General features: G+C 43.0%; 1 protein-coding gene across 1 annotated transcript in view; it reads left to right on the top strand.

Annotated features, from left to right (window-relative positions):
- The window catches only part of ppfia4 (PTPRF interacting protein alpha 4), a 47978-nt gene that overhangs the window by 19465 nt on the left and 12130 nt on the right, over positions 1-16383 (top strand). Inside the window, exons 3-6 of the mRNA XM_079265560.1 lie at positions 13550-13651; positions 13778-13942; positions 14378-14452; positions 15013-15084. Of these exons, the coding sequence (XP_079121686.1) occupies positions 13550-13651; positions 13778-13942; positions 14378-14452; positions 15013-15084 (414 nt within the window). The remainder of the gene's footprint in view (positions 1-13549; positions 13652-13777; positions 13943-14377; positions 14453-15012; positions 15085-16383) is intronic.

The following is a 16383-nucleotide window of genomic DNA, read 5'->3' as shown; positions in this document are numbered from 1 at the left end:
TCTCTCTCTCTCTCTCTCTCTCTCTCTCTCTCTCGCTCTCTCTCAGTGGTGTAGAGTTACATCCTGCCACTGCAGTTTGCACTCTGTGAAGGGCAAGAGCAGCGTTCCTGACCTCCACAAACACACACAAACACATAACACCTCGGCTACTCATTACTCTCAGCCATTTTTAGCTCCAAGAAGGATTGGGAAGAGAAGAGATTATGGAAAATTATGCCAGAGGTGCCCTCGGAGCAGTTTATTTACTCTGAATATGAAGATTAATATGAATACAGCTGTGTTTGTTGCATCTCTTGCTTTTCCTCTCGAACCGTGATGCACTTTCATCTGCAAAGCAGAGCAGCTGGGACGGACCAAGTGTGTGTGTGTGTGTGTGTGTGTGTGTGTGTGTGTGTTTGTGTGTGTGTGTGCGTGTGTGTGTGTGTGTTTGTGTGGTCTCTGGAGTATACGTGTGTTAGCTTGTGTATTCTTCAGTGAATGAGACAGTGTGTAGTAGCAGTATATAGTAATGTTATCAGCCAGACTTGACTGAAACTGTGTACACGTGTACCATAAATGGGTCAGGCATTGTTTTTATGTCGACTTGATCTTTTTTCATTCTGAGTCAGCAGAATATGATTAACATATTTATTTATGAAAACCTGAGTCTTTATACGGAAAGACAGAGAGCAGAGTAGTAGCGGCTGTATGTTCAGAACGTGGATACGAACAGTAATAATAAGTGCCTGTTGTTTGCGATGCTTGTGTGCACTGTGGCAGCAATAGGATTCCCTCTGGGCTGACCGGGAGCTTGACGGAGAGATGGAGAGGGCCTGAGTGATGAGGACAGCGGGGGAGCGAGACAGAGCTGACACAGGTGCTTTAGACAGGGGCAGAAGGGAGGAGGTGACAGAGGAGACTGAAAAAAATGAGAGCAGGAGGAGGAGGAGCAAAAGAAAGAGGTGATGAGGAAAGTGTTGATCTAGAAGGACGGATACATCTTCCCACAGTGAGGACATCAATGTGTGTATACAAAGGAGTAACATCCCTGTTTTACAGTTTTACAGTTTTGACAGTTAAAATCTATTCGTCTCTGTTCGTCCCGCATTAATCGAGACGAGCTCTGAGTTGATAGAAATGCAGATATCTTCATCTAGGTTGCTTAAATTTGAACAACGCGCTCACAGCTTTGTCAGCAGCAACAAAGTCGTGGACTTTTTTTTTTGCCCTGGGTTTTGCCTTTCAGCCTCCCCATCTTATTGGTTGAGCTAATTAGCACATGGGAGAAGTTTGCCCTCAAGAGTTTTCTGGAAGAAATCTCCTGAGGTTTGGTCAACAAATGATTTGGTTAGGTTTCGAAAAATATCATGTTTTGGGTTGACGTTAACGTGGGTTAACTATTTCTGGCAGAAAGCCCTGAAGACAAACTGTGCAGCTTATTGGGACTGCACGCTGCCTGACAGGAGGCTCTGCAGACACTCCACAGGGCTTAAGAAACCTCTGCTGCCTCTGCACGTTTTACAGAAATATGAAGTAATTAGTCAGTTAATCAATCTGTCGATCTGCAACTATTTTGATCGTCTTTTATTTGCTCGAGACATTTTTAGTCACGTCTGTCAGCCGGTCGGTCGACTTTGGTCCAGACTGAAATATGTTTTGGAAGAATTTCCATGACATTTTGTACAAACATTCAGGGACCAAAGAATTCAGCCCACAAACTCTTCTGACTTTTCTTCCAGTGCTACCAGGAGGTTGATACTTTTGGTTTTTAGAGAAATATCTCAACAACGACGAAACGTGATCCCTGTAATAACTTTGTCGATCCCCTGACTATTTATCTCACACCATCATCATACATCATACAATACTTTGTTTTGTGCAACATAAAGAACATTCACATCATCTTCAGTTGAAGTTTGTTTTTGGTGCTAATTAGCACATCTTAGTAAGCTAAAATACTAAACTAAGATGGCAAACATGTGAAATCAGCGTATAAGCATTGTCACTGTGAGCAAATTAGCACGCTAATGTTAGCATTCAGCTCGCGGCTCAAAGAGCTGCTAGCCTGGCTGAAGCCTGTTAGCCTTATGTCTTATCGCACTCTAAGTTATCTATCAGTGACCCTGTTTAGTATGGTTGGTGTATTACACTAATAACACAAAAACTAATTCGGTATTTCCAATTCTTCAGTTAGACTTGTGGATTGTTTTCATTCTAATGTTTGTTTGTGGTTCGGATTCAGTGCCGGCATTGCTCTCTTCTGTTACCAAACCTTCACCCCTTTGTATTTAGGTGTGTATTTGTGAATTTATTTGTGGTTGTGTTTTGTACGTGACAGTGGAGGTGGTGAGATGGGGGGGGGGGGGGGGGGGCTTGCCCTCTGCTCCATGTTATGTTATGATGTAAAATGGCTGCTCTCCGTCGAGGGAAGGTTCAGCTGGGATTAGCAACGCTTGAGAAAAATAGGAGAGTGGAAGAGCGAAGGAGGGAAAAAAAGAATGAGAGAGCAAGCGTGGAGGAGCTGGAGTGGATAGAGAGTGAAAGAAGTAATCAAGTGTAGTTAGGCGGCAGCAGGAGGAACGAGACTGAGGAAGCAAGGAGGAGAGAAAGAGAGAAAGAGAAACTGACAAGATGTCAGATAAAACATAGTCAGAGGTCTCCCACTTCTCTGAATTCTGCTACAGAAAATGCTCTTTTAAATGTGTCACATTTTTGGAGTTTTTGTCAGCACTGCTGATGTGCATGTGTGCTTTGTAGTGTGTTTGTCTGTCCAATGCTGGTTTGAATGCATTCTTTTGTTTCCGTCTCTGACAATAGAGCTCAGGTTGTGCCAGGTGCAGCTCCCACTGATGTCAAGGTTGAGAAGTTATCACAATGCCTTCTAAATTCTTTCCAGCTTCTCTTCTCACTCTCGTTTTCCTGCGTCTCCTTCGTCTCAATCATTGCCCGTGTACACATGGACCATGTAGTCAAACTCTTAGCTTCCACTATCTTTGGACACCACTAGCTGCTCTAAAGCTGGTAAACTGGTAGCCATGATCACTTGGTTTGCTTCTACTTTGTGTGAGCACCATGTGCTGCCAGTAGGGGTCTCTGTCTCACCATCAAACCAGATGGCAGCAGTGACCAGTGTGTTAGGCTTCTCACAAGATGTGAGGCTGAGGTTCGAGCCTACAGTGAGCTGCTTTCAGTTCATGTCACCACAATCATTAAAAGATGTTTTGATGTGTAGGGACTTGTCTGTCTCACTGCTTCATCTTCTGCTTTCTCTGTCTCTCTGTCTGTCTCTCTCTGTCTCTCTGTCTCTCTCTCTCTTGTGAACCTTGTTTCCTTGACAACCATGTGCAAGCAAGTAGTCCTGTGTCTTTTTCTACATTTATGTACTGCCACTCCCAATGCTTATGATGTTGAATGAGCACTTTAGCGTGTTTTTTACTGACTGAAGATGGAGCATAGCATCGGTGAGTGGCTGAGCCCAGTGAGTGGTGAAGCACAGGAGAGTAGAGGCATGAGAATAAGAGAAGGCATAAAGAGGGGAGCAATGCAGAATGAGAGTAACGAACAGTCAAATCAGTTGTAACGAATTAGACACTGGCTCATAACCTAATCATGGACACGACTCAAACACACTTTTTGCAGCTCATGCTGCTCATTGATGTAACATATATCAATAGCAAGCTTGCAAGTTGCACTTTTTTTGATTTAAAAAATAATAATAAATTGAAGAAAATGTGGGTTGTGAAAAATAACCTGATGATGAGCTTCATAATAATAATTTCTTCACTTTTGATGATGCACATCAGAAGGACCAAACTAATACCAGTGCATGCTGCTGTTTATGAGAACCATGTATCAGTAAAATACAGAAACAAATCACGATCTACGAGTGCCCCAGTGATTGAGTCTTGTATTTTGAAGTTTGGGGACTTCAAAATACAAAAAGCAAAGCAACAGTGGTCGAGATATCCAGATTTTTAGACAAGCTTCAAAAATCCCATGATGCAAATAATAATATATATAATATATAATAATAATATTTTTGATCATGAACAAACGTGAGCCATTAATGTAGAATCAAATAAGACATTTTCTACATTTTAATAATCAGGTGGACTACAAGTTGTTGGTGTGTCATGGCACCAGAAAAAAAGAGGTTAGAAATCTTGCTTCAAAGGGACATCCACGGCCGTGCAGGCAACGCTAACAATGTGAGGGTAGAATTGATATTCTTTGCTGTATAAAAGCACCGGAAGGTGTTTCAGACTCCAGTCAAGTGAATGCATTGAATTCCTACTGAGAGAGGAGGGACGAAACAGGCTGCCATTTATAAATAGAAAGAATCAGCGTGCACAATGTCATGCTGGAGGAAAAATGGTCTCTTGAATTTGTGTTGAGTGAGCACTGGCTGGAGTTTTTATTAGGAGGAAATAGGGCATTTAATTAATGCTAATTCATGGAATTAGTTCCAAATGTGACTTAAACACTCCCTTTGTGCGTGTGTGTGTGTTTGAGCAATAGAGAACAGGTGGCCTGAGCCACCAGCAGTCCTTGTCTAAACCCTGCCTCTTCCTTACTCCATCAGCTGATCACTACAGCAGCTCTGTCCCCACTTCCTCCCTGCGTCATCATATCTTTCTCTCTGATCAAAATCATCCATGTTTACGTCAACCCCTGCTTACTCCTTTTTTTCTGCCTGTCCCTGTTTATCTCCCTTGCCCTCTCTTTTCACTCTCTCTCTCTCTCTCTCTCTCTCTCTCTCTCTCTCTCTCTCTCTCTCTCCCCTTACCCCTCGTCCCTCCTGTCTCTCGTCCCGGCTGCAGTTAGAGCCGGCTGACTAGCGGAGTGCTGTTGTCCCGAGCGGAGGGCAGAGGGAGCAGCACAGGAATCTCTTCTCGTCCTGCAACAGTCAGTGTCGGTTAGGACTCAGAGGAACAATCCCTCTTTTTCCATCTTCACCCTCTCTTCCCGTCACTCCTCGTCCTCGCTACCTGTCTCTGTCTCTCTTTTTATGGGGGGTCTGTTTGAGGGATCTGATATGATTCACCTTCACCATGAACCCAACAGTGAAGATCCACCTTCTGAATGGGACCCACTTTAACACCTACATGTACCAGGTAGGGACTCACCACCCGTAGAGTTTGTGGATGTTACTGGTAAAGCATTGTCTCCAGCTCTAATAGCTCTCTCTCTCCACGTGTCCTTGCCTGAGTATTGATTTCAGTGCTGATGACTCTTTTCTAGGACTGAGATATGGCCTCATCTCCACCTCTTCCTCCTTTTCCCCGCCATGCCGAAATCAATCTGTGAACAATGATGTATGCTTTGCAGTGATGTAAATTGCATATTGGTTTAGAAAGGGCAGCCCCCCCCCCCCCCCCCTCCAATAAGGCTTTTCCCTGGTTAATGTGGCTCGTTGCATGTTTTCAACCTCCAACTGTCCAAGCAAAAAAAGAGATGAATATATCTGTCATGCACTGGTGGGGAATTCTCTCTTTTTCTGTGACTGCGGTGCGTGCTTGTATGTTTATTGCAGCATGCATGCGAGAGACTCGACTCTGCTGATGCACAACAAAAACTCTTTGTGTATCTCCTTTCATCCGAGCAGAGGAAGTATTCCCTTCTCTTCCTTCCTCTCTTTCTTTGTCCCTCTTTCTGGAGTCGGTTTTGTTTTTCTTAAATGGAGAAAACCTGGATACGCGAATGGATGCTATTCTAGGCCTTCAATGGGCACAGAGGAGAAGTGAAAGTTGGAAAACTCACAAAGATTTGACACATTTGTTTGCCGAGCATAAGAAAATGATCTTTTGGAAAACACAGACAGAGAGTTGATGTGTCAGCTATGCAGTGAAAATGCTTTTGCTGTGTCAATCAACTTCATGGACAATATTCAGGGTTTTCAATTACTTTTGATTTGCATGTTTTTTTACACTGGTGGGGGTTTTTTTCTTGCCAGGTTTAATTTAAAGCCCTTCAAAAGTGGTGAACACTTCTAGATTCACTTATGCTTGGGATTTCACATAGAAATCCCCTTTTTCCAAGGTGTTCAGAGTGGGATTTACTGAGTTGCGCCGAGCGCATTTGCTGTTGTGTTATCAGCGCTTCAGAAGTGAGTCCAGAGCTGGCACGGCTTCAGTCAGTCTTGGCATTATCCCTAATGTGCTTCACTTCCGCTGATTTGCTCATGACTCAGAATGATTATGCAGAAGCCTAATTTTACTACATCACTCTCAGCCATGAAGAATAAAATACACACGTTCTGCATTCTGAAGGGAGAAGCTTCTTTTTTTAAAGTTTTCAGTGAGAGTTGTTCCTCCAGTCAGGGTGGAGATCTGTGCTGCAGTCAGCGTTCGCCTGATGAGACGTTCGTGCGAAGTTCGCGTGCTGCTCAAACGCTCCACTTTCCTAATGAGCCCGTCGCCGTGGCGACGGCCCCGCAGTGTGCGGTGCGGCGTCATGGCAACAGATTACTCACTGCCTACGGGGCCGACACCCCGGCAAAGGTGTCGGCGGCGGTCGGTGCATGTGCGTAGACTCTTCGGAGCAAGGACGAGTCCACCTCTGTGCTGTTTGCGGCCTCGCTCTCTCTCTGCAGTGGTGAAGAGTTACAGAGCTGTGATATCCGAGTCTCCCCGGGGACTCACTCGTTCTCCCGTCCCGGGCCCTGCATTCATCTTCACTCCTTAGTGAATGACCGAGATTTACATCGGAGTTAATTTAGTGTCTTTTGGAGCTCAGCCACTCTGTACGATCTCTGATGAGGTATCTCCTTCTTCTTCTCTCATTATCATTTCTGAGGGTTTACTGGTGAAGCAAATCTTTTCCTGCTCCTGCATTGTACAACATGTATTCCTGTAGCTCAAACGAGAACCTTGTTTTCTGAGTGAAGTGTTGTCATAGTTACTGAATAACAGGAGGAAAAACAGACTAAGTGATTCTAGTGTCTGCACTGAGGCAGTGCCAACTAACTAACGCCTACTTCTGTGCTGAAGAAATATGATGAATTCATCTACTCAAGGTTTGCTGGTCTTTCCGAGATGCAAAATACAATCTGATTGCTGGCGATGTGCACTGGGGCTTTAAGGATCTGAGGAGCCCCAGTACCACAAACCGTATACCGTATGAATCACACAATGTGTGAATGAGTCCATAGTCATGTTTACAGTTTCCATCTCTTTCCTTTCATTCTTAGTCACATATTTTCCTCTTTTCCTGTCCTCCCACCAACTGACGATCACAGAGACGATGTCACTGTCACTGTTCTCGAGCTTTGGCAGACATTGATTTATTTTTGTATTGGCCTCAGCCTTCTGTCTTGTTAATCTGCCCGCACAGGAGTTAAGAGGTTGTTTGTTGCTCAGTACATTCATTTTTATGAAAGTATGATTTACTGCATCTGTAATCTACGATACATCGCTGGAGTTAGTGTGTTAATATACAATTCTGTATCCATCACCCCCCTTTTTCTAAATTTACTTTTGTTAGTGCTTTTCTATTTTCCCCAAATTCCCAATATCAAGCTGCAGAGACAAATAAGAACGTGTTCCATTCTGCGGAGAGTTATACTGAGTGAAGGCAAACAGAGTATACCGGTAGTTGTGAAAGAAATCATGTGTTAGAGAGACTTTTCTAAAGGAGAAAAGTAAATATTCTCAAAACAACAGGTTTCCTGGTTACATTGCAGAAATGTTTGCAACTGGTAACATTCAGGAAAAAGTTGAAAAAATACAATCATCACAGAAATAAAAAAATGTCTTTGAATTTGTTAATTGTGGGGTCATTGGTGTCATTAGGTAGCTATCAAGCCCCGAGGAAGAGCGCCGGGCTTTGAAGCAAACGGGGGAATTACAACTTCTGGGTTCGTCATGTGATGCCATGGTGCCCAAAAACACTTTGTCACATAGACTTACATTGGGAAAGAGATGCAACTCAGCGGATACTTTCTTTTGAGGTGAATCCTCTTCTGTCTTGCTGTCCTAAAGAGACGATGATCATACATTTTTCACAACGCTTTGGATTAAAGGGATCTTTGAGTGATGCTTACATGATTCTAGTCAGGATGCCACTGTGGACCTTTAACAGCGATTACATAATTACTCAGTGAAGTCATAAAAATAGCTACGTCATCAGTTGTGCAGTTTTCAAAAGAAGTACTTCAAGATCTCTTTTCCAAGAGAGTCCAGAGAAAATAGGTATGAACAGATATAAGTCATCTGTTTATAACTGATAATAAGACAAACAAAAAAACACATCCAGTCACACAAGCAAATACCAACAGCATCAGAAACAATCAAAGACATCCCAAAGGGTTCAAAAAGCTTAAATTCATCCAGTGGGATGAGACTTTCCCGCTTTAAATTGAATAAGGTGCAAGGTACTGGAAGGAAGTCTTTTGAAGTTCAGTATTTACTTATAGCCGGTCCAGTTTTAACTTTAAGAAGAGATGCGATACTGAGGCAGCTTCAGCAGGAAACATTTAGAGGAATTTAACACGATAGTGCTCCACTGCCGCATGTTAAACTGGAGCTTTTAGAAGTACTGTGAATACTGTTGGCCAGTGCCGACGAATGAAGGACCAAAGTCCTCAAAGTGCTCACTGTCTGTTCCCTTAACCACAGCTTTACAGCCGAACGACAGAAAGGAACTGCCAGGTCGGAAAATGATCGCGTCATTTGTGATGACTGCTAAAGCACCTGCCTCGCGAGTGCCCACACGTTGTCAAACACACATTCACGCTTTCTGTATGTCAGCATCAGACAGGGCAGGCGTATTGTTGAGATAAAATGTGGGGTTGTGCTGAACATGAGAAGTTGTCGTACACATTTCCTTTTTCAGACAAAGTTCAGGTGTGTGGTGTCGGTCAACAGTGCTGACCTCTGGGAAAAATACAAAAAAACACAGAAGGACGAGGCACTCACAATAGGCCATATATTTTTTGGGATTGTGTTGTGTGTGTCTGCACTCCAATCTCTCTCTCTCTCTCTCTCTCTACACACACAGCATTTTTTTCATCCTTTAATCCCAAACTGCTGATTAGAGAAATCCCTTTACAATGTCTGGGCTCTGGGTGTTTGGTAACCGCTTGTGATTGAAGGCAGAGGAGCTACGTTCCTCCAGACGCCAGAACCTTCTCTCTCTCTCTCTGTCTCTCTCTCTCTCTTTCTCTCTCTCTCTCTATATATATATATATATATATATATACATATACATATACTCTCTGACAGATGTTGACATGTCGTCAAAGAGTTGCTCTCTGTATCTGACTGTATAAAGTTTAATAAACATCCCAGGATTTTTCATAGCTCATACAGTTTTGGGGGAGTTAGAATTGCATAGTGCACAGAGCAACAGCATGTGTGTGTGTGTGTGTGTGTGTGTGTGTGTGTGTGTGTGTGTGTGTGTGTGTGTGTGTGTGTGTGTGTGTGTGTGTGTGTGTGTGTGTGTGTGTGTGTGTGTGTGCGTGCGTGTGCGTGTGCGTGTGGAAAAGAGAATAAAAGCGAAAGCAGGTAGAAGCTGCCCGTGGGAAAACGGTAGACAGACCTCCATAAGAAATTAAAGAGAAGTTTTTTGTCGAGACAGTGATGCGTTATACTTTATATGTTACACTTGTCTGTTCTGTTATATAATACCCCTAACAAGGGGTATGTATTTATACCTTTATCTGTTCTTGGTTATTTGTCAGTGCATGTTTCACACATTTGTGTTTTTTAGCATTCAAGCAGTTTGTGGGGAGAAGCACAGAACTCCTGAAAGGCACAAGGATGAAGGGATGAAACAGAGAGTGCGAGAGGTGGCGGTTGAGACTTTTTGCCATGATTGAAAGAGACAGTGAGCTCCAACATCTGTCGGTGGATTTGGGCTGAGCTCCTGTCTATTTGTGCGCCCCTGTGGAATAAGGGAAAGTAGAATGAACACGCTGACCCATTTTCCCCCTTTTCCTCCCGATGCTCCTTCCCTCTCTCGTCCCTCTCCTGACTTGTTTTTTTGCCTGCTACGTGATGCTCGGGGTCAGCAGAGATCCAGATCATTTTGCGAGAGTTTGTGTGGAAGAATGCGAGCGTTTGTCGCAGATCGGAATTCTGTTATTTAGATTATTATTATCAACTCAGTTCAGCTGTCACACAACAATGTAATGTTCTTTTTATATATATCTTATATATTTAAAGTAAAAACACAACAGGTCAGTTTATAGGGCGAATGTTAAAAGCACAGGGCGAATTTAAAGAGACACATTTGTGTGATGACATTGAACAGATCAGATGTTTTGCTCCTGATCCTTTTTTTACATTCCGCATCTTAGTCACTTAGTTACCAGTCAGTGGTGATGCAGGGGTCGATGTTACAGAAACATTACGTGCAGTAGTCCACCTTCTCTTCCCCCCTCTCTGTTTCTCTCTAGCACACACACACACACCACACTCAGGTCCGCTTGTCTCTGTCCTTGCCCAGACCTGACAACTGCGCTACTATATAATGCATAAAGTTGGAGGCTTGTGGGTCAGGTCGGTTGCGGGTAATAAAAAACTCTGAACTGCGCATCAGTCTGTGCATCCTATTTCCCAGATTAAAGGCAAGGAGAGTGAATATTCATAAAACATCCACTTTAGGATCGGCCCACCCAGCTTGGTGGTGTAGACCAGTGACAACCGGAGAGACCAGAACTTCATTGGCCATTATCACCAGTTTATCACTGTGAAACTGAAGACCGGAATGTGTCTCATACAAGATATACAATATCTTGCCCTAAAATTGGGATATTAATCAATTTGTTCTGCTTAGAGACACTCTTCATAACTTATAAGTGTCGTCCAATCACATCTGTTCTGGTTAGACCGGTCTTCTTGATCTCAGACAGGCGTCAGGTGTATTGATGGCAAGTTAACCAGGCCTAGCACTTTATGCATCCAACTTCAAAGTAGAATATCTTAGTCATGCGCCACATTTGGGTCATCAGTGAGAAACGTAAGACCAAGAATGCAGTGCCATTCCTGCAGGGAGCACCAGGACTTTAAAAGCTGTGTCTGTGTTTGAGACAAGAAGAGCGAGAGCATAAGCCTGGTATTGGCTTGGACAAAAGCCAAGCTGACAAGAAATGCCAACAAAGCACCAGGAGATGTTAAAACAACATGCACACACACAAACTGACTCACACACAAACTGACTCACACACACACACTGGCGCACTAACAGATGTACACACTTTAGTAAACAAACAGCCACCAAATCTCTGTGTGATCAAAGCACAGAAAATATTGAAAATCCAGCAGAAGCTGTGTGTCACTGGCTCTTTCGCAGAAGCTGGGACTCACATTTCACCCATTCTCTTCCACTGATCTGGAGAGACTTGTGTGGGGATCAGTTTACGCGATTGTGATTTATTTGAGTGAGGAAGAATGTGGAGACGTTATAATCCCAAACCAGAGCAGGTGAAGCTTATCATTTTCAGCTACAGACATCTGACACTGTCAGGATTTATAAAACTCTTTACAAATGCATTAAATGTTGTCTTGCAGTCGTGGACGGGTGTGGTGTATTACATCCAGTTGATAGATATCAGATATTCAGTCAGGTACAGTATAGTCTATAGATACTCTCTTATTGGTATATATATATATATATATAAATATATATATATATACTGGGTGTAACGGTTCACAAAATTCACAGTTCGGTTGGGTACGATACAGTGGAGCCACGGTTCGGTACGTTTCGGTACAGTAGAAAACTATAAATGCCAGAGAAATGTACTTGATTTAAAAATATATTTATTCATTACATTATTCATTATTCATTAGTATCGTTACACGCCTAATATATATATATATATATATATATATATATAAATATATATATATATATATATAAATATATATATAGATATTTTTTATATATATATATGCTCCTTAAAGGAATAGTTCACCCCAAAATGAAAAAAGGGCCAGGTAAAGAGCTATTAAAGTTGATATACTGTAATAGTCAAACACACAGCAGGTTAGTGCTGCAGTTTCTTCTCCCGAAAGATTAAAGTTAATGGAGCAATCTTTTTGCAGCTCCAAAAAAGCATAAAATGTCCATCAAATTTGCAATACGTGGTTGTTTGTGGTTCTATCTCGAACAGTGTGGGAGACAGCTGTGATGCATGAAGTTAACAAACTGCACACTCAACAGACTTGGGGATGTATAGATGCTGACTTGTATTGTTGTGGTGAACTAAACCTTTAAATGTGTGTCTAAGGAAGGGTGTCATTGCTCCATCAGGTCTCAAAACTTATTTTATGTATTCATCCTATTCAGTACATACTTGATGTTATCTTGTTGCAAGATCTGAATGACGCTACTGCAGTGTGATATTAACAAAGGAGTGAACGGTATCTCAGAGTTGCGTCTCCACTTTCGTGCAAACGTGCCATTCGTTTGTACAAAATGAGTGAATCCCGGACTGAAAATTGCTTCAAACATGCCACGTCTGACCGACTGAGTGGATCCAAACCAACCAGAAACCATTGTGGTCCAAATTCTAGTCGCTCAACGGTCGAGTTTTTCAAATGTGGCGATAAAGGACGTCTGGAGTGCTTAAAAGCTTCAGTGAAGTGCAAAGCCATCTGTCAAAACTGAGGAGCGTGAAGAATGAATATCAATAAATCAAATGGCTCTCAAGTGAAATGTACTTTTGTAACACGGCTAAGAATTCATTTTGAATAATCTATTGTCTCTCTTTAATAATGATAAGTCCCTCTATCATCACTGGGAACTGGATTTTATGGATGTGCTTTGATTGTCAGAGGGAGTAAGATGACACTGTTTTCACACCATTGCATTTGCTTTTTGGACAATATGCTGGAATGTGTGATCAGGGCCGTTCATAATGTTTTTTCAGTGACCATAAAATGATGTGTTGAGACATTCCATATTCAGTGTTGCACATTTGTTGGTAATGGGAAAGAATAACACAGACGGTTATTTTTTATTTTCAGTGGAATGGATTTTGTATGTTCTTGTCCTATTGCAGCTGGATCATTTTTAATACATTGTGGACGTGTCTCAGCACCAGTTGAAGTCCAAAGCCTGCTCTGTTTTTTCAGATGTGGAAAGAGTGGCCAACTAGAATATTGTACTCAAGTAAAAGTACTGTTACTTTTAAGAAATATGACTCAGGCAGGTGCTGAGGTGGGCAGAGGGGCACAGCTGAGGTCCTGTTTATGCAGATCAGATAGCACAGTGCCACTTCGGTCATCTCCGCCCGCTCACACCAACTCTTATCGCAGGTGCACAGAAAGGTTTTCCCAGACAGCGTCCATCAGACAGCATATTTTCTTTTAGCAGAAGCCAGACTGTACTCCCCATTATTTAAGCCTGCCCTCACTTCACCTGCAGCTAAAGTATTCCTCTAACTAGCGGTGGGCTCATCCTGTGCTGCGCTGTGCCAGGAGTGTGCTTGTGCCACCAAAAAAACTGTCATCCACATGTGTTTGCACCTTGAGATTATAGCTGCATATGTGCTCAGCTTCACAAAATATTGATCACGAATACAGCATTCACCTCTGTATGGTTATTGCGTGTGTGTGCTTTGTAGGAGTTTGCCACCCTGACGAAGGAGCTGAACATATGCCGGGAGCAGCTGCTGGAGAAAGAGGAGGAAATATCGGAGCTGAAAGCTGAAAGAAACAACACCAGGGTATGTGTGTGTGTGTGTGTGTGTGTGTGGTGATGCTGATGAAAACAAACAATGTTTCTAAGATTGAAATTAGTATTCTCTTTGGTCGTGCATAAATTCATGTGTGTGTGTGTGTGTGTGCTGTAGCTGCTGTTGGAGCACCTGGAGTGTCTGGTGTCTCGTCACGAACGCAGTCTGAGGATGACAGTGGTGAAGAGACAGGCACCCCCACCATCTGGAGTCTCCAGCGAGGTGGAGGTCCTCAAAGCCCTGAAGTCGCTGTTTGAACACCACAAGGCTCTGGATGAAAAGGTGGACACACACGCACACACTCGCACACACACTAACAGAATCATACTGGGGAAACAATTGCCTCTTTTGGTGTCGGTATTTCCATCAGTCTGGTCATGCCCGCCACTAGTCGCTCCTAGTGTTTTCAACAGAATTGCTGTCCTCCTCACGAATTAATTCTGATCAAATCAGTTTTGCTGTGGGTTTTTTTTTACATGTGAAATGAAAAATTATAAAACTGCTTTTCGGTCTTGGTTTCAGTTGAGTAAAGGGCCCATGGCACCATTTGAGAACTTCTAGAAACCAATATTGTGTTCTATACTAGCGAAGTCAATTAAGACATGAATTGTGAGACGCTCTCCATGTACAGATCTAAATATTATCCAGGATTGTGCAGCGTGTCCTCGTTTTTCTGGATTTTGTCTTGATGTGTGTGTTCGTTGTGTGTTTTGTCAGGTACGTGAAAGGCTTCGTGTGGCTCTGGAGAGGGTGTCCACCCTGGAGGGACAGCTAGCAGTTAACACACAAGAGGTGAGGTGTGTGAATGCTTGTGAACGTGTGTGTGTGAGTGTGTTTGCGTGTGTGGTTATCGGTAAGGGAAACATCTGTTCAGTCCCTTGCAGACATCTGGTAAAGCCTTCAGTCTGATCTGATATATGCTTCAAGTGTCACACTTCATACACACACACACACGTGCATTGCACAAACTCGCCTTCTGTACTCTTCTGTTTAAATATGTCATCAAAGACTTCATTCTAAAGATAAAATGATGTTAAATATTCACAGCAGGCTCAGTTCAAGCAGAATCCCAGTGGGTTATGTAAGATGTGAAAGCAAAGCTTGTTAAGTTGCACTGATCACACAGTTTTTTTATAAGAGGAGCAGACCCGCACTGAAGCGACCCCTCCCTCCTCTAATTCATTTTTGTAGTTATGTAAAATATGGTCGGGCATGTTGTCTGAAGCATGCTGGCAGCCTGGAAGCCAGGCTTCCCTTTGGGAAGTTTTGTTCTTGGATTCACTCAGGAAACAGAAAAGAGAAGGTTTGCTCATTGGGGGGGGGTTTTTCTTTCTTTTTCATCTACACTGCAGTTGAACATGGTGAGACAAAGGAAGGATGGTGACTCAGTGGAGCGAACAGATGGATCCAAACCTACATGGAAGGTCTTCCTGGCTGTGTGATTGTTTTTTTGCTCTGTGCTTTATCTTATGTCCGCCTATAGTATTCGTCCGTCTGGCTGTCAATCACTGTCTTTGCATCTTCTTTCTATCTTTCTTCAGTACATTAACATAGTACGCTCACACACACACACGCACATACGTGAGGTTAATGGAGCTAAATGTAGCATGAATCCTCCTTTACCTTTCTAGTTTATTCTGATAAAACTCTTGCTCTTTAATCGAGCCCTGTCCTCCATGGTTTGCTTCCAGCCCTGAACTGAGCACACATTATGTAACTGTAACTGTGTCTCGTTCCGTCCACAAGAAGTAACAAACCTCCCTAAACAGCAGAGCCTGTTTGTATCTGAATGGAAATTGCCTTCCTCTGTACCGGCCGGCAGCGTTGGGGGAGCGGCACAAGATCCACTTAACCAGGCCACTCCCATTTATTTGGCTTCAGGAAGAAGAAAAAAAAGGCAAAATGAAATGTCAACATACAGTCGTTTGATTAAAGGAATAATCAAACTTGAAAAAAAAATCAATAACTTGCCAAGAAAAAGGGAAGAGAGCAGGAAGAAGACTGTGTTAGAGAATAGCCTCAGAGAGTGAGGGAGAAAAGAGAATGAAGAGAATTGGCTTTAGTACGAGCGTTAGGAGTGTGAACTCTGTTAGGACATTTATCCACGACACACGCTGCCCTGCAGACATTTACTGCCCCCGGATGCTGCAATAAGAGGATAATTGAATTGAAAATGCCATAAAATGATCATGACCACATGTACTTTTTCAGCAGGAACCCTAACCAAGACAATCATCGTAGGGCCACGTCGTACCTGATGTCTGTCAGTCACATGGGGCTGTGCAATGCTATTTCCAAAACCCCTGGGAGTAAATCTAATGAGTTGATATGGCTGCACTGGAATCATGCACAATTGCATAAATCACCAGGGCTGTTTTATTACACAGCCTCAGACCCTTTAGCCCCCTCCCTCCCTTTCTGGGTATGTTTCTATACTCATGAGCAGGCAACATTGGAACATGGGTGGAGGGGGTCCTACTAACTTTCACTGCCCACTGTGTTGCCTGTCTGAATATGCGTCCCCAAAGGCTCATTTAATTAAGGCCCTGGAATTAACTGCACTTTGAGCTGTGAAGAGAAACAACATCAAAACAACAACATGGCAGCCTAATCTACCACAGCCCACCCTCCTATGCATAACACCCAACACTTTTATATCTAGGTCATACAACTTTATCAGTTCTGCAACGACTCTCTATACCCTCTGCCCATAGTGTGCACAC

This window comes from Melanostigma gelatinosum (assembly GCF_949748355.1).
Source record: "Melanostigma gelatinosum genome assembly, chromosome: 3".
Lineage (NCBI taxonomy): Eukaryota > Metazoa > Chordata > Actinopteri > Perciformes > Zoarcidae > Melanostigma > Melanostigma gelatinosum.
The sequence above is the reverse complement of the archived record's forward strand: the minus strand, read 5'-3'. Positions and strand labels throughout refer to the sequence as shown.